The sequence below is a fragment of the Colius striatus genome, chromosome 3 (assembly GCF_028858725.1).
Source record: "Colius striatus isolate bColStr4 chromosome 3, bColStr4.1.hap1, whole genome shotgun sequence".
NCBI classification, from domain to species: Eukaryota; Metazoa; Chordata; class Aves; order Coliiformes; family Coliidae; genus Colius; species Colius striatus.
This window is the reverse complement of record NC_084761.1, coordinates 41,425,435-41,443,096: the sequence shown is the minus strand read 5'-3', so window position 1 is coordinate 41,443,096 and position 17,662 is coordinate 41,425,435. Positions and strand designations below refer to the sequence as shown.

The 17,662-nt window shown below is 53.0% G+C and overlaps 2 protein-coding genes across 3 annotated transcripts in view; one reads left to right on the top strand and one right to left on the bottom strand.

Annotated features, from left to right (window-relative positions):
• SH2D4A (SH2 domain containing 4A) overlaps positions 1-9,585 on the bottom strand; it is a 39,025-nt gene extending 29,440 nt beyond the window's left edge. Inside the window, exons 1-3 of one of the 2 annotated variants that reach the window (XM_061992205.1) lie at positions 8,828-9,585; positions 5,132-5,252; positions 592-859 (exon numbers count right to left, since the gene is read on the bottom strand). In XM_061992205.1, coding sequence (XP_061848189.1) covers positions 592-766 — 175 coding nt within the window. In that variant the 5' untranslated portion in view covers positions 767-859; positions 5,132-5,252; positions 8,828-9,585. The remainder of the gene's footprint in view (positions 1-591; positions 860-5,131; positions 5,253-8,827) is intronic. The other variant, XM_061992206.1, reaches the window with a different exon arrangement.
• A 308-nt stretch (positions 9,586-9,893) lies between these two features.
• On the top strand, positions 9,894-16,427 carry LOC104549470 (uncharacterized). Its single transcript, XM_061993186.1, has 15 exons — positions 9,894-10,398; positions 10,475-10,600; positions 10,706-10,803; positions 10,899-11,025; positions 11,125-11,219; positions 11,303-11,483; positions 11,603-11,714; positions 13,433-13,702; positions 14,173-14,321; positions 14,505-14,633; positions 14,732-14,829; positions 14,936-15,062; positions 15,148-15,242; positions 15,319-15,499; positions 15,574-16,427. Exons 1-15 carry the CDS (start codon positions 10,254-10,256, stop codon positions 15,684-15,686), a joined length of 2,046 nt encoding a protein of 681 aa, XP_061849170.1. The 5' UTR covers positions 9,894-10,253; the 3' UTR covers positions 15,687-16,427.
• The last annotated feature ends 1,235 nt before the right edge of the window (positions 16,428-17,662 follow it).

Here is a 17,662-nt window from a genome sequence, read left to right as displayed (position 1 = left end):
AGGCATTTCTGAATCTGAGGGCAAAGGAGTAGACCCACCACTTTTTCCTTTCTTCTTTTAATTCCTTGCCACTGCCTTCCCCAAACTGTGTGAGGGTGAACCACGTGCAAGCAGAGCACATGACGGAGAGCTGGGACAAGAGTGCTGTGTTTCTAGGAGCCAGCACTCTCTGTAATCCTGGCAAGGAGACATAGGTCTAAAGGCACAAGGGGAATCCTCCTGCAGATCTGATGCCCCAGGACAGATGTTCAAGTCCATGGCTATTTTACAGACAAATCCAGAGGCTCCATTTAGTAGGACACTTAATGAGCTGCATCTCCTGGGGACAAATAAGTCCTGTCTTCCCAGCTAGGAGAGTTGAACAATTTGGTTGAGGACAGAGCATCTAGGCTAGGGAGTAAAAACCATTGTGTGCCTGACCAAAACTATTCCATCGTAGGTGAGTCTAGTTACGGTTTGGAAATACAGCTATGATATGTCCTTGGGAGAAGAAATTACTCCAGGGACATATTATCTGCTATTTCTAGAGAGCAGTCAGAACTTGGCCAGAGCTGGGTGAGAGAGCGAAGCAGCCAGCAAGCAGAGACTTACTTTTTCTCAGCGGTGGTTTCTTTGCTGAAGCCTTGTCCTCAGCAGCTTCTCTTTCCTTCCACCGCCTGATCTGTTCTTGCCTCATCTTGAAGAAGAGGATCTGCTTCTGCTCCTCACTGAGTTCCGCCAGTAGGTCAGGATCGATGTACATGTCCGATAATATCTGTTTCAGCATGGCTGCAGGTTTCAGTTATGCGTGTTTGTGGCAATGATCTCCGGGGATCAGATCCTCTTCCTGGCTCTGACAAGGAGTCCCTCCCTCCTGAACCTGGAGCAGGAATGCAGGCGTGACAGAGTAATTACACTCCTGTCTTTTTTTTTTTTAGCTCAGACTTCCTGCACAGACCAAAAAAGTAAATAAGCAGCTTTAAATCTGCTCTTAAGATTCCTTGACATAAGAGGTGAGCTCAGCTCCCATGCAGCCTCTGCCTGCTCTGCAGGGAGAGCTGGCCAGGAGGGAGGAGTCCTGGAGTGGGTAGGTTGTGTTGATACTCTGATAAACCCAGCTGATAGTATATGAAAAGAGAGCAAGAGCTGCCTGTTACAGTCATCAGAGGTGCGGCTTGGCTGTGCCCAAGCAAACATTCCTGCTGGGCAGGGAATCAATGAACCTATGACTAGACAGCTCTGCCTCCTTCCAAAGAGGAAAACTTTGATGATCAAAGGCCCAGCCAGCCTTGTTTTACCAAAGAAAAACGAGGCAGGCTTTCAGCTCTTGCATTCATCAAAGGCAGCCTCATGGAAAGTCAAGGGAGCACAAGTAGTGCAGCTGGTTTGAAGTCAGACAGCTTGGACAGTCAGCAGCTGAGGAGCTCACTCAGCTCCCAGCCTGACACATCTTGCTGATGCACCTTGATCACATGCTGAGCCTGGCACGGGACATACCTGTCTGATGGGATAAAGAGGATGGGGAGAAGCAGCACCCCCTGTTCCTGCCCAGGCTGTCTGTCAGGTCATGTCTGGTGCAGGCCAGCAAGGTGCTAACATCCACACAGTTATGCTTTGTGCCCACGGATTTGCATTTACAACAGGGGTTTCACTGAAAAACTAGGAGCTCTCTTGTAATTTGGAAAGGTACCAAATGAGAAAACAAAAAGACCTTGAAACCAGCTCCTCTCCTTATCTTATCTGGATAAACCTGGGGAGACCAGGAGGTTGTTTGGCAGCACTTTGGGTGGCACAGGGAGGTTGGCAGTCAGGAAGAAAGTGCAACACCAGAGCAGTGTGGCTGTGGGTGGCAGTGACCTCCTGGACAAACTCTTGGGAAATGTTGTCAGCAGGCTACAAGGAAATGAAGCTAGTGGGATTATTTGTGTGCTTCTGCACAAATCCTGGGAGAATAAGGAACAAGCACACTAGCACACAGCACAGTAGGTGGGAGGAAGGGGGTTGGTGGGGCAGTAATGTGGAGGTGCAAAGGGCACAGACATGGCAGAAGAACCTGTCCCAGGGTGAAGAGAGTGTATATATTAAATCCTGGAGTCAAATAAAATAACTGTCTTGTAGCAGAGGGGCTGGATCCCTAAAGACCCAAGAAGACTTGAAAGCACCTTTGGCTTGCAGCATATGGCTGCCTGGCTTCTGCAAAATAAAATAGAAAACAAAACCAAAACAAACAAATAAACAAAACCAAACAGAGAAGCCAGGTGGCAGAGAAGCCAGCAAGAACAATGCCAGAGCTTTCCAAGGAGCACACACAGAGCACTTTTAATTGTGCAGCACAACAGCAACCTTCATAAAGTCAGACTGGCAGGACAGTATCTGCTGCGCTGGTCCCCCTCTCCCTGTTTCACCCCATGCCAGGATGAGACAGGCTGTCCCAGGCATCTCCCCGCTTCTGAACATGGCTTGCCCAAAAAGTGCTAGAGACAGAGCTGCTTAAAGCCCTGGTGAAGTCCCTGTGCACTTTCAGCAAAGAGAGCTTGAAAGGAGTCTGGAGCAGCTGGAGGAACTGTAGGCAGGGAGACAAAGAGCTCCTCAAGGTCCTCAAGGCATGGACAGAGCAAGGCACAGTCCCAGCACAGCATTAGCTGCAGCAGATGCCAGGAGCAGGACTCCCTGGGAAGGTGAGCTGGGGATGAGCCTTCTCATTTGTCATTTGTTTCTCAGATTACTTTATGTTTTCACTATTAAAAAGGTTAACTTAATTCCAGAAGCATGACTGTTGCTTTTATTTAAACAAATGACTCTTGATTTAAAAAAACAAAAAAAAAGGCTTTTGGGGGAGATGGTGTCATCTGGGCCATGCTTTCTGAGTATCCCCTTGATAGCAGAATTGCCTCAGCTCAGCAGCCAAAGAGGTTGAGGCTGTCTTCCAGCCATGGTGGATGGCAGCTGTAGAAAGGGAAGAGCTCTTTGTGGGGAGGGCATTGGTGAGCATTCTCTCATCTCTTGGGGTACCTGAACTGTCTGTTAAACTGCAAAACTAGGGGATATTGCTGGAGAGCTGCTGTTTAAGCTTCACTTCCTCCTGCTCCTAAGCATCACCTGAAAAAGAAGCAATTTGCAAACAGAGCAGGGTGTCAGAAATGTGCCTTTAAGCAGAAAGGAATCCCTTGAGCTTGTAGTTGTGGGGTTTTTTTAAGATCAGTTCAACACAGGACAGTATGAAGGACACAAAATTGGGGGCTTATTTTACGTCAACTGATGTCTTCATAGGATACTTGATGTTGCTCTGACTGTAGGGAACATGACAGTCTCTTTGAGACCAAGGTGGAGTTTGTTTGGAGAAATAACAGGGTTGCATCCTTTGTGGACCTGAAACAGTAACTGAAGTGGATGGTAGCTCTGGACATGGTTGAGCTTGTTCGTCTGGCAGAGCAGGCTTCCATGAGCCAAAAGAAATGAATTACAATGTCTAAAATTGAAGGGGCTTTTAATAAAACCGACCTGTTGCATGTGTGGAGGTGAAACACTATTCCCTTCAGGTGAGAACATATCATTTGTGGTTTGTGTGGGCTGAATGCCAAGTGGTTTCATTAAACAGAGGGCACTCAATATCTTGCCCAGGGGAAAAAGGCCAGGTAACAGAATTCTTTTTCCCCCAGAAACTCTTCAAGACATTTGTAGCTCACTAGCCTGAGGGGTTCTTGGAAAAGAGGATGGCCAAAAATCATCCTACAGGAATGTCCTTGCGGTGGCTGAGCAGAGGCTGTGTGAGGCAGCAGTGGCTGGAACCTGCTGGAAGTGCAGGTCATGAGCCCAAGTTATACACTCTGCCTCTTCATACAGCAGTGAGCAGCTTGGATCCACCTCAGTATCACATCAACCCTCCTCCTAACCCCTTGGCTGCATGGGAGGTATTGGGGACAGCCCAACGTGGTTTATGTTGCAGTTAAAATTTGCAGTGAGCAAAAGCTGTGGTGGTTAAATGCTGTTTCTTTCTTCGTCTCTCCCAGTACCACCTCTTGGTACTTCAGGTGCCCTTCCTCACTCTTCTGGGTTGTGCTTCTGTCTTTGAAGGGTTCTTTCTTGTATCTTATCCAACCTGGCTCCTTCTGCCTGACTGGATTACCTGTTTCCCCCAAAGCACTTTGGAGACAAATATTATTTGTAATGATTGCAAATGTGAATTGGTGAAATTAGGCTTCTTGGGAAACAACACATCAGATCAAGGCACACTGCATGTCCACACTTCTCTGGCTTCTCAGGAGTTGGAATGGCTATGCAATGGCATTTCCTTAGAAGGACATAATGTGCTCTGTCATATGCAGTGGTGACAAACTGGTCCCTCTTTCCATGCCTGGGGACACAGTACGCTAGTGAGGGAGAAGGGCTCAACAGACATACAATATTGATACAGTTTTGCAGAGCTGGATCTCCTTGTAATGTTGGTTGTAAGCAGAAATGTATAATGCTGTGTCCCAAAGGTGCCCTTTAAGGCACCAACTATTTTAATGATGGGAAATCACATAAGCGTTTCGAGATGTTTGCAGTGTTTGGTTTTCAGCAGTCATTCCATGAAAGATCTTAGGAGCTGGAAGCCCTTGTCATATCAGTCACACTCTTCCCAAAGCTTGAATGAAAGCCATATGACCAACACTTGGCAAGAAGTATTTTTCTGATGTTGTTCCAGCTGTAGAGTAGCATATTTACAGCTCAAACTTAGTGAAGCCAAGGACTCCAGTAATGGCAATGGGACCTCTGAGCAGGTAACTTGTAGGAAAATTCTGGTAGAAGTCTTGTTAAACTTTCTGCTGCTTGCATTTTTTTTTTCCCATGGGATTGATAGCTGGTTTTGTGGAGGAACAGGAGAAGAGAGTAGCCAAGAATAGTAAAAATTAAGTGGGTGGAGCTAGTAAGCCAAAATACGTCTTTTGGGGCCCTGCTTTGAGTGTCTGAGATAGCTGACTTGAAAGCCATAAGGGTAAATGCAATTCAAAGGTTAAATGACCCTTCAAAACACAAGGTCATGCAGCATTTCAATCATCTGCTGGAGAACAACCTCCCCACTGTGATCCTGTAAATCATCTACCATTAAAAAGGGGAACATAAGCCCATGAATACTCATAAAAGCACAACTGCGCTGAGAAGAGCTCACCTGAGTTCCTGGTCCCATGTGCAGCAGGTGACCCTTTGGCCACCAGCAGGCTCACGGCACATCCCCATCTGGCATCCCAGTCCTGGTCTCCTCAGCAATGCTGCCAGTGAAGGGAAAGGTTCTCCAAGAAAACAATAGACAAATGTGGATAAACAGGCATTTGATACATTTTACAGCACTAAATCAAATAGAGGAGGGCGTAAAATGATGGAGTGGACAAGGTGCTGCTTTTTCACTGATTTTCTAGGAGTCAGCTTCTTCAACATGCTGCACACTACTCTAAATGTGACAGTAAACTAGAAATAACTCAAGGAACTCAAAGATGAGAACACAAAACAAAGCTGCCTCAGGCTAAGACCTGATGAGCTAAGAGGACTTCTCTTGTCACAGAGTGGCTTTTCCCATAAAAAGCAGATTAGATCAAGTTGGTCAGAAAATGGTGGGACTGTATTGCTTTGAATGAAGGGCTTCTCCTTGGAGCTAAGTAACAAGTCACTGCAGAGGCACCATGGGGAATTACTTTCCCTGGCCAAGAGGATGGGCCACAAGACTGCAGCTGAATTTAATTTCCCTTGACAAACTAAACGGTGCAGCATCAGGGAGGTATTTTGCTCAGGTTTTGCTGGATTTCTACAGTTCCAGTCACCTCTATGTCATCATCTCCCAGCCAGACTTTAGGAAGAGCTTTCTGAGTTGTTTTTTTTTTTTTTTCTTCAGAAATTGAAGCAAAGCAGCATCACCAAACTCAATTAAAATCAGTGCAGCCAAAGGTAATTGCTCCTGAAACCATGCCTTCATGGGTTAACTGTCACATGTGGGAAAACATTTATGTTAGAAGCTGCACCAGCAAGGTGACTACCAAAATATCCTTCTGTGCTTTGGGGTTTTTTACAGTCTTTGTTGGTTGGTGGTTTATTTGGTTTTGTGAGTTTTGGGTTTGTTGTTTTGCTTTTCTGGTTTTTTTTATTTTATTTTGAGGTGGGTTTTTCTTCTTTTTAAAATCCTCATCCTGTTCTAAATAGGGAAGTGAATCATTCCTCTCTGTTTAATTTTGCTTCAGCCTACCATTTTCTGTTTCAGATGGAAGGAAAACTCTTGGTTCTGTCATAACAGAAGGAAAATATGACTGAAGAAGCTTGTCTCTCAAAAGACAGAATTAGACCTGTTTATATCTTATTTAGCACAAACACATTTTGTGTAAGGCTGACATGTAACACTTGAAAGAACAAAACCAATTAAGTCTCCAGAACATGAACTACCACGACATTACCTACAGCTGCACTGACTTGACCTATAGGTCCTTGATTTTTCTGGAAGGTGCAGCGGTTATCTCATGGCAGGCACAAGTAGATGGGGATGGCGACAGGAAAAACAACTTGAAATAGCAGCAGTTACTGAATGCAGCTCCTGGCAGGACCTGGGAGTCTGTGGGAAGAGAAGAGCCCACAGCAGAGCAGGTTTCCTGTCAGGACTTGTGATCCTGTGAGGGACTCAGGCTGGAGCAGTTGGTACCTGAAGGACTGTTCTCCCAGTGAGTGGGCCACATTGGGGCAGGGTGTGAGGAGCTGGCCCCATGAGAGGCTTCATGCTGGAGCAGTTCATGAGGAGCTGCAGCCCATGGGAAGGACCCATGCTGGAGAAGTTTGTGAGGGACTGTTTCCGATGTGAATGACCTCACACTGTAGCAGTGGAAAGTGTGATGAGACCTCTCCTTGAGAAGAACATTGGCAAAGTCCAACTGTAATGAAGTGACTGCAACCCCCATCCCCGATGCCACTGAGGGGGAAGGAAGGAGAGTCCTGGGAAGAGGGAGGGGTGGGGGGTAGGTGTTTTAAGATTGTTTTATTTCTCTTCTCCCTGTTCCTTTAATAAATCAAACCTCTTTCTCCCCAAGTTGAGCCTGTTTTGCCCATGATACTAATTGCTGAGTGATCTCTCTGTCCTTAACTCACATATTATATTTCATTATATTTCTCTCTCCTGTCCAGTTTAGGAGTGGGAGTGATATTATGACTTGGTGGACACCTGGCTAAACCACCACAGCCTCCCCAGCCCTGACAAGCATAAAGGCTGTGCTAGTGGGACCCAAGGCTGTCCCAGCTCTTCTTTGAGGACTGCCCTGGGAGGAGAAGGGCACCCTGACATGTCTGATTCTGTCCCAAACCTCTCTGATTTCCGAAACAATTTGCGGTTCATGCATTGCTTGGACATTGCGGAAATGCAAAATAAACCACAAGTTTTGTGTTGATATAAGTTCTGCAAGAAGAAGGAAGGACATTTAGTTCCTGCCTATAGCTATAAACTGCCTTTAAAATGACATGAGGTTATTATACTGGGAAGAAAAAAAGGAATATCGGGGCGAAAATGTGGTGAGGGGCAGTTAATGGAGTGGAGGGGGCTGCATTCAATGACAGGGGTGAGGCAGAAGCTCCTCGGGAGGAACAAATGGAAAATTGAGTTTTCTCTTGAAAATATTCTATGTTACACACCTGCTAATCACCCTGCTCTGTTAGCCCACGTGTGACAGCTTTCGTTTGCCTTGACCCGGTGCTTGATGTACAGCCCTGATTGCTATTGAGAGGATTGAATCCATCAACCAGGAAGCACAATGCCATGGGGTTTTAGCCAATCCTTGGAAGAATGGGTACAAAGTCAGATCTGCTCCCATTTCTGTTTGAAGCACTTGTTAAGATCAAAGCATCACATGTCTTCAGTGGTGCTGGGGGTCCTCCATGTGACCCCATGTGACCAGCAGCCCTCTGTGAGTGGCTGGCTCCAGAACACAACTGTTCCTATGCCTTCCCTGTCATAGCCAGAGCCTCACACCAACCTCTGTCACCTCACAGGCTCAGGAATGGCTTCCTGGGCTCCCATTTGGCCTCCTACCTGACAGTCTCTCTCCCCATCTATTTTTTTCACAAGAAAGCCCCAGCAAGGGGCAGAACTCAGCCTGGAGCTGCCCAAGGAGATACCCTGGGGTGCCGAGGCCCAAAGTCTGGGGTGTTGGTCTTGGTGGTGCACCTTAATGGGCCCTTCCAGATCACTGCACTCCAGTACCCGGGGGTTCCCCATCCTTTCCTCAAGCTGTTCTCTCTGCCAGTATCAGGGTAATATCCTGGCTGATACCTGCAGCTTGTACCTTGTCAGCATCCTAGAGCTTATTTCAGGATGACAGGTCTCCCTGGTCCTGGTCCAGTGGGTGCAAAGTGCTGAGAAAAGTGTTCAAAAGTGTTCAGGGAAAAGAGATCGTTGGGCTGTGGGTCCTGTGCCTGGAGTGCAGAGTTTCTCTCTATTCCTCTCTGCACCAACGCAATCATCATGGACCTTGTTTCTACAGCTCTGGGATGAGATTCCAGTAGCCAGAGTGCATCCTGCTGCAGGGTGAGGGGAGTCTGAGCAACACCTCGGCAGTGGGGAGCTGCAGGAAGGTGCCCAGGGAGATGAGAAGCCAGGCTAGCTTCTCTGTGTCACGGATGGTGCTGCAGGAGCTGATGTGGATCCCTAGAGTGGCCTCTGCTGCCACCACAGTATGTTTTGAGCTGAAAAAGGTTTTCAGAAAAAGCAAAGGACAGAGCTGACCCGAGCCCCTACGGTGGCTGCAGACGATCCTGCTGCAAATCGTTTGCGAGAGTGACACCAAGCAGGGCTGAAACCCAGCAGAAACCAGTTCCCCCCAACAGCAGCTCCCACACTCACCAGCTCGAGCTCTCCCCAGCTTCGGCAGAGCCAGCACCAAGTCAGACGGGTTTGCCCTCCAGCAGCCGCTCCGGAAAGAGCTGGGGAGAAGAAACCAGCCGGTGGAGGGAGGAGGGAGCCCGGGAGCAGCACGGCTCACTGGCTGCCCCGGGAGACTTCCAGACCTCCTCCAGAGGACACGGCTGGCAGCTGGGACCGGGAGCTGCTGGCAAGGGCTGACCCGTGGTGGGAATCGAGACGTGGCGGGGACCCGCAGCGCCGAAGGCCGCGCTGCAGCTGCTGCCGCCCGAGCGGGGAATCCAGAGGGGTGGTGCCGACCTCCGCCGCCCCGGGGGCATCCGCACTGAGCACCGGCAGCGCCCACTGGGCAGCGGCCGGCGCTCCCGCTGTTGCACCGGAGCCAGCGAGCGGGGGCAGAAGGCAGGAGACGGTCCCGGTCTGTCCTGGTTTTCTCCGGTTTACCCCGTCTCTCTCGCCGGGCCTCGTTCCGGGCCGGTTCGCGCCGCCTTGCGCCAGGACTGTGACAGCCGCGGCAGAAGCCGTCCCGAAGGAGCGTGGGGGAGACGGGACACCCGGGCGAAGAGACGCAGTGGAGGCACCAGGAGCAGCCGTGACGGGGAACCGGCACCAGCACAGTCCCGGGGCCGCCCGGGGATGAGCCCCAGGACCACAGTCCCGGCAGGACAGCGCTGCGCAGAAGCCCGGGGGGCCCTCGGCCCCGGCGCCCCTCTCGCTGCGCTCCCTCCGCCCCCGCCCCGGCACGCCGATCCCGCGGCGGCGGCGCTCCCTGGCGGCCGCGGGCGTGGCACCGCAGCCCCCCGGTCCCGGCACGGTGACACGATGACGGCGCCGGGCGCGACCTGCTGCTGACATATCGCCCCTGCCTGCACCGCGCCGCTGCTCCTGATGCCGCCCTGGGGGATGCCTAGCCCAAAACCTCCTCACGCCCCTGCTGCTGGCCCTTTAACTGCTTCCCACGTGCCGTACCCCTTGGCAGAGCCGGCTCTATTAGGGTTTATCGCCTGGAGAGGGGCGGGGAAGCAGAGGTGCCGGGGCTCCCGGGACAGCCGCGCCCGCAGGACCTCGGCAGGTACGGAAACCGGCGGGGCCCCGGGTGGCAGAGCTGGCGCTATGGCTCCGATAGCCCGCGGCGGGGGCTGAAGCGGCGGAGAGAGGAGATGACAGGCTCCCTTCCCGGCTTAGCATGTGGCCGGTACCAAAACTTCGGCGGCGGTGTCCCGATGGGGAACGGGACATCCCCCGCCCACAGCGGCAACACCTCCGCCACACGTGACGTGATCCGGGTGGACTTATTCTGACCTCGGGCACGGTCCCGTCTCGCCGCAAGACCCGTCCCGTCCCGTCCCGAGGTGACAGCGGCTGCCAGCGGCGAGGACGGCAGCGCTGCGGGGACCTGCCAACGGCCATGGGAAAGGAAGAAGTACTCAGGCAGGAGCTGGGCAGCCTGCACGGCATCCCGCTCTTCAAGGCCTTCATCGAGGCCTGGCCACAGGTGCAGGCTTTCCAAGCGCGGCCAGATGATCTTCTCATCGCCACCTACCCCAAATCAGGTGAGTGGTCCTGGGCAGGGGTGCAGGGAGAGGCGAGGTGATGACAGCTCGTAACACACTTGCCCCTGTGCTGCAGGCACCACATGGGTGAGCGAGATCCTGGACATGATCTACCACAATGGTGACGTGGAGAAGTGCCGGCGGGATGCCATCTTCAACCGGGTGCCCTTCCTGGAGATGAAGATCCCCGATACACCGGGTGGTGAGCCCCCCAAGCTGGCTGCCCCCCGGTTGGGTGGGGAAGAGGCTGAGCTGGGGTGGGGGTGAGGGTGCTGGGGCTCACGCTGCTAAGCCCTCTGTCCTGCAGGTGTTGAGCTACTGGAGAAAACCCCGTCACCACGGCTAGTGAAGACCCATCTTCCAGTTCAGCTTCTCCCAACCTCCTTCTGGGACAAGGGCTGCAAGGTAATGACATGGGTGACTGATGCCTCTCTCTCCATCCGGTGGAAGGGAGGGGGCACCGCTTGGCACCCTCCAGCTGCATCTTCGGCTGTTTCTAGGTCATCTACGTGGCCCGCAACCCCAAGGATGTCGTCATCTCCTACTACTACTTCTGCCAGATGGCCAAGTTGCACCCTGATCCTGGCACACTGGATGAGTTCCTGGAGACCTTCATGGCTGGCAAAGGTGGGGACTGAGCTCCAGGGTACCCACCCCGAAAGGCCAGTGGGGAGGATATCCCCTACCACCCTGCTTTTCAGCTAACCCATTGACTGCATCCTACAGCAGCCTATGGGTCCTGGTATGAGCACGTGCGGGGCTGGTGGGAGAAGAAACAGGAGAAGCAGCTCCTCTACCTCTTCTATGAGGACATGAAAAAGGTGAGGATGGGATGGAGGGGTGCCCTGGTTTTTCCCCCCTCTCCACCCTTTATGGCAGCCTTTGCATGTCAGCCGGCCCACAGGACCCACGGAGGGAGGTACAGAAGATCCTGCGGTTCCTGGGCAAGGAGGTGACAGAGGAGGTGCTGGAGAGGATTCTCCACCACACCTCATTCCAGGAGATGAAGAAGAACCCTGCTGCCAACTATGAGACCTTGCCAACTGCCCTGATGGACCACAACCTCTCCCCCTTCCTCCGGAAAGGTGGGGTTCAGACAGTGGTGGAGGGCTTGGGAGGGGAGTCCCTGCCATCCAGGCCCTGTCTGTGGCTGCATATATTGCAGGGCTGTCAGGATTTGCCCCCGTCTCTTTCTCACCCCCAGGGATGTCTGGGGACTGGAAAAATCACTTCACCGTGGCCCAGAATGAGTGCTTTGACCAACACTACCAGAAGCACATGGCAAGCTCTGACCTACACTTCCAGATAGAAGCATGAGGGTCTCGTCCCCTTCCTGGGAGGGCTCCACTTCTCCCTAGTCTCCCAGCAGGGAAAATGAGCCTGCCCAGATGGAGCATCATCATGCTTTGCTTTTTCCTCAGAAATAAATTGAGATAACCAGAGAATGAGCCATTGCCTGAGGGGAAAGGTGGGAGAGCTGAACCCCCCTGAATCCTGGGCTGTGGCCAGGGCCATCCCCATGCTCAGAGGGCAGGAGGGTGGATGTGCATGGTGGACTTTTAGCTGGTGGTGAGCAAGCATCACCAAGGGCAGCCATCGACCCCTAAACCACCACAGGCCCCAACACCTTGGGCCACCTCAGCCCCATCCTACCAAGGTGTCTGCAAGGAGCAAAGATCAGTGAAGAGTGGAAAAACCCCAGAAGCACTGTTGCACCTGCTCTTGCATGCACAGGAGCTTTTGTGCCTCAGTTTTGGCAAGTTTCCTGACAGAGTGGGTGGTGGCAGGGCTCACCTCAGGATCTCTGGCCCAGACAGAGCTTTGTCAGCCTGTGGTTTAAGGAGCAAAGGTGAAGGGAAACGCCTCCCTGCCAGCATATTGCCATGCTCAGCAGCATCACTGTCTTTGGTGGGTAGGAAAACCATGCTACAACTCATAATCCTGCTGCATCCAGCCGCTGCTTAGAGATGACTGGCACAAACCAGTTCCTGTCCCACCGAGGGCAAGGTTTTGCTTTGGAGCCTCAAATGTTATGCTATGTTTCCAGTTTGTTCTCAAATTTCCAAGACTGCAGCTTTTTTGGCAAGGCAATGTCTCAGTGTTTCATCTCTAAAGAGGACCAACCCAGATCTGACTCCTGAAGAGCAACAGCACTGTGAGGAGATATCCGCAGGGATAAATCCTTTCCATGCAATTACTTAGATGCAGATTGATATCTCTGTGCTTCCCCAGCTCCTGGCTTTGCCTGCGAGGTTTGTACACACAATTTTGCTGGCATGTGGTCAGAGGGACAGGCAGGGAAGGCATGTCCCTGCCTGCAAATTATCCAGGCACCTGAACAGCGGGTTTTGCCTCACTGGGAATATGGCCCTGGGGCAATTCAGGGAGTTTTTCTCAAAGTTGCAAACAGGCAAGCTGCTTCCCCTCCCTGCCTGCCATCTCGCCTGCCCTCCCTGCTCCCACCCCGGAGCTAGTGGGAAGCAGGTAAGGAGGAGCATTTCCCCACCACTGACACCTTTAAATTTCCCGATATCATGGGAACAGGCCCGATATCACGGGTGCACGATATCAGCTGCGACTTTGGACCCATCTTTGCCTCGGAGTGGAGGGGGGGCGGTGACAAAAGCCGGCCCACATGTCGCTAGTTGAGCTCCGTGTCGTCGCGAGGAGCTGGAGATGTCCAGAGTAGTGACTGTCAGACTGGGACAGAATAATGTTCAGCCCCCCGCAGTACATGCGTTTGAATTCTCTCCTCACTTTTACCTCCACGGGCAAAGAGGGAAGCTGTGATTTCCCTCACTCCCCATTCGTGTGTTTAGCACGGAGGTGCTGAGCACGGCACAGCTTACCACAGTCACCTGGGGACCGTCCCCAGTGGGACCGTGCCCCCGTCCCCGCTGGGCCCTGCTCTGCTCTCCTCCGGGCGAGGTCACTCGTGGTCCCTTCCCCCGCTATGGCCAGCGGCCGCCGCCGCCACAGGCGCCTCCCATCTTCCAGGCGGGGAAGGGAAAATAACAAATCCCTCTTCCTGAAGCTGCAGGCCGAGCTTTGCTTCCTCCCTGCCGGAGCGCCAGACCAAGCGGCAGGTAAAGGAGAGTCCGCGGCCACGGCGAGGGGGTCGGCCCGTTTCAGGGTGCCCCGGCCTTGCAAGCGGAGGCCGTGCGTGGGGGCTGCGGGGGGCTCGGTGGGTCACGGTGTCCCTGCAAGCCCCTGGGAGCGAGGGACGAGACACAAAGCCGCTTTCCGAAAGTCCCAGCGTGGGGATTTCGCAACCGGCATCTCCGGCGTTTCCGAAAGCCGGCGGGTAGAAAGGCTTCTTGGGGGGAGTCCTTGTAGCAGCGCGCCCCGTTCCTGTCTCCCTCGAACCCTCACGTAGCTCCTCCCGCAAGCCGAGCTTCCCTCTGCCTCTGCGCAGCAGTGAAAGGAGGTACAAAACCAAAGCTGGGTGGCGGAGGAAGGCACAAAGCAGCCTGGAACTCCACACAGCAAAGCCCTTGTGAGCTTTTACACACCGAGATGGATGCTGCCAGCTTGGGACAGTGCTGACCTGAGCACCCCAGGACTGGCTGTGCTTCTCCGTGCTCCATGCACCGCCAGCCAGCCCCCAAAATCCCCACGGGAGGCAGGTGCCACCTGTGATGGCAGGAAGCAGGGGACAGTTTCCTTCCTGTGGTTGGGATTGCTGGACGGCAGGGATTTGGGGGACCTCGGGGAATGAGGTGGGCTCATGATGTTCTTCACTGCCAGCCATGTCCATGTCCCTGTCCCTGTCAGGATGGCTGATCTGGACACCTACCTGCGGCAGCCCTGGTGCATGGTGCATGGCATCCCCATGGTCAGCGCCTTCGCCCAAGACTGGGAGCGGATCGACACCTTCCAGAGCCGCCCCGAGGACATCATGGTGGTCACCTTCCCCAAATCTGGTGAGCATCCCTGGGCATCAGAGAATGGCTGTGCTCAGGAAGGGAGGCATCAACCTGTAGCCCCCCAGGCTGGGAGTTGGGGGGATGCCAAAAGGCAATGCCAGCAGACAGTGCCCCTCAGGTGCCTGAGACAGGGCTGTTGTGGGAATGGCACCAGGCAGATGCCTGACCTCTCCTTGGCAGGCACCACCTGGGTCAGTGAGATCGTGGACCTGATCCTGAAAGGCGGTGACCCTGAAAAATGCAAGCAGGATGCCATCGTGAACCGGGTGCCCATGCTGGAGTTTGCAGCCCCTGGGAAGATGCCAGCAGGTAGCGGGACAGTGTGTGTATGAGGATCGGGGGTGCAGCAGGTGCCAGGCTTGGTCTGTGGGAAGTGACAGCACTCCTGGGGGAAATCTGCCTTGCAGGCACAGAGCAGCTGAAGGCCATGGCATCCCCTAGAATCATCAAGACCCACATCCCAGCTCAGATCTTGCCCAAATCCTTCTGGGAAAACCGCTGTAAGGTAACAAGCTAGAGGGGAGCCACCTGGAGGGGATCTAGCAGAGATAAGGGGGGCCCTGCTCCCCTGGCACCTTGCAAGTCCCCACATGTCACCGAGCTCTCTGCAGATGATCTACATGGGACGCAATGCCAAGGACGTGGCTGTCTCCTTCTACCACTTTGACCTGATGAACAAACTACACCCACACCCTGGGACGTGGGCCAGGTACCTGGAGGAGTTCATGGCTGGCAGAGGTGAGACATGGCACTCGTGGGTGTCTGTGGGCACCCTGCAGGCTGCTGTCACCAACTGACACCCTGCTGGCTTCTTCTGATGCAGTAGCATATGGCTCCTGGTATGACCACGTCAAGGACTACTGGGAGAGGAGGAAGGATCACCCCATCCTCTACCTCTTCTATGAGGACTTGAAAGAGGTGAGGAACCAAAGTGGATGGTGGCGTGGGGGCTGGGGGCTGGCAGGAGAGGTGAGCTTCGGCCTGTGTCCCGCAGGACCTCCACCGGGAGATTGCCAAGGTGGCCCAGTTCCTGGGGCAGGATCTGCCTGAGGCAACGCTGGATGCCATCACTCGACACACCTCCTTCAAGGCCATGCGGGACAACCCCACCACCAACTACAGCATGGTGCCCTCCCAAATCATGGACCAGGGCATCTCCCCCTTCATGCGCAAAGGTGAGCAGGCCCAGGGGTCTCCCGGTGCATTATCCGCCTGGGCTCCCTCTGAGCCCTATCTCTTCCGGCCCCAGGCACCACTGGAGACTGGAAGAACTATTTCACTGTGGCCCAGAGTGAGCGCTTCGACCAGGACTACATGCAGAAGATGTCGGGCACTGACCTGTGCTTCCGCACTCAGATCTGAGATGATACCAACAAATGTCCCCCAAACCACCTCTACCGGTTCCACTCTTGGACACCTGGACCCAATCTTAAAGGTTGTTTCCAACCATAATGATTGTATGATTTGCTTCCCAGCAGCAGCTCCAGCCTCACCCCAGGCTGCCAGCATCTCACCGGCCACTCCACTCCAGAGGGACTTTCGCAAAAATAGTTTTATGTCTGCATCTTCCTCCCAGATTTGCACTCTTGTGAAAGTCACTGCATCGCTACAAAGCCCTGCAGAGCCTTGTCTTAGCTCACATTGCCCCAGCCCCTTCTTACCCATGCAGGATGTGTGTAGGAAATGCCTATGAGACTTTTCTTTGCAGAATAATAAAGCCACAATGCGGTGCAGAGGTGTTTCTAGCACAGGACAAAAGTTATCAGGAGCTTCCACAAACAGCCAGGCACAACCCAGCGCTGAAATAGGGACTATGAGATGTGAAACAGCTCTGCTGTGCTTCAGTCAGGTGGGACCTGTTCAGGAACACAGGAACCAAGACTGAGTTAAATCCTATTGTTAAGCAAAATCCATAGAGTTTGGCCATTAAGTACTACAGACCCAACCAAACTTTGGGTGGTGGGTGTCACAGCAGAGTTAGGTCTTACCTGACTGGATGTGGATGTGTGAGGAGAAAATAAGGAGAAAAAGAGAAGGTAGAGAACTGTGATCCTTCCTTGGAAGAAATGTTATTTTAAGTTGTAATAAAGTAACTGCAAATGGTTTCTGCTTCTCTCTTGGATGCTGGGAGGTTCTCTGTGTTACACAACTGTCATGGTTTTGCAAGGAGCAGCTTTTGCTTGGTAACAGGGAGAGCGGGTTGCAGTGAAGACCCGGTAAAAAGTTCTTGGACTTCTCCTGGCTCTTGGGTTCAGACACACCTCCAGCCCAGCTGGGCCAATCTGGCACCTCTGCCGTCACTAAGGATGGGAATTTGAAGTGCTTCGGAGGAAGTGTAAGAGTGGTACAAGATGGAGGCGACCATGTGGGCCCCACAGTCAGAGAAGGAGGAAGGAAGGAGGAGCACCAGACCAGAGACCCCTCTGCAAGCTGTGGCGAGAATGCAGGCTGTGCCCCTGCAACCCATGGAGGGCAATGACAGGACTGAGAGCCACCAGCAGCTCCGTGTGAGTGCACCCGGATAGGCGAGGGACTGTGTGAGGAGGTGGCCATGGCACAGACCGTGCTGGAGAGCCTGCGGGCTGCAGAGCAGACCCATGCGAGAGGCAGAAAGGAGCTGCAGCCTTTGGAATTAACGCATATTGGAGTGGCCTGTGCAGGGCTGCCGGGTGTGTGAGGTACCCCATGGACATGCAGGAAGGACTGGTGCAGAGCCTGCCTGGCCTGAGGAGAGACAAACAGCAGAAGCCATCAGGAATAGTCTGACTTGAAACCCCCATTCCCTGCCCACCTGGGCCTTTCAGAGGGGGAGGAGATAAAGATACCTGGATCAGGGCTCTGAGCCTGGGAAGAGGGGAGGAGGTGGAGAGAACGTGATCTTAAAGGGCTGGTTGTGCTCTTCATCATTGTACTGCTCTGTGTTGTTTTGTGTTTGTTATGTTTTGGGGTTTTATGGTTTTGCTTTAGTTGGTGTTGGATTAAATTATTTTCTGTTTTCCTCCCCAAGCTGAGTAGCCTGGTCTGTTTTGTTGGGGACCATAAGTGGCAAGTAAGCCCTCCCTGCCCTTTGGCAATTCTCAAGTTTTTGGTATTGAGGCTAGTCGTGGTCTTTTGTTCCCCGATGGGCCTAAACCATGTTTGTAGTGGCTTGTTACAGAACCATACAGCAGGCTCTGAATCTTGCTGTTCTCCCTTTACCTCGCAGTCTCAGTACAAGCAAAATCATGCTAGAGATGCCAGAAGAGGAGATGGTAAAAATTATGCAGGTAATTGCAGGCAGGAGCAGAGAGACCTGCACTGGTGAGTGGTGACTGCAACCACTTTTGTCGTACAGAAGG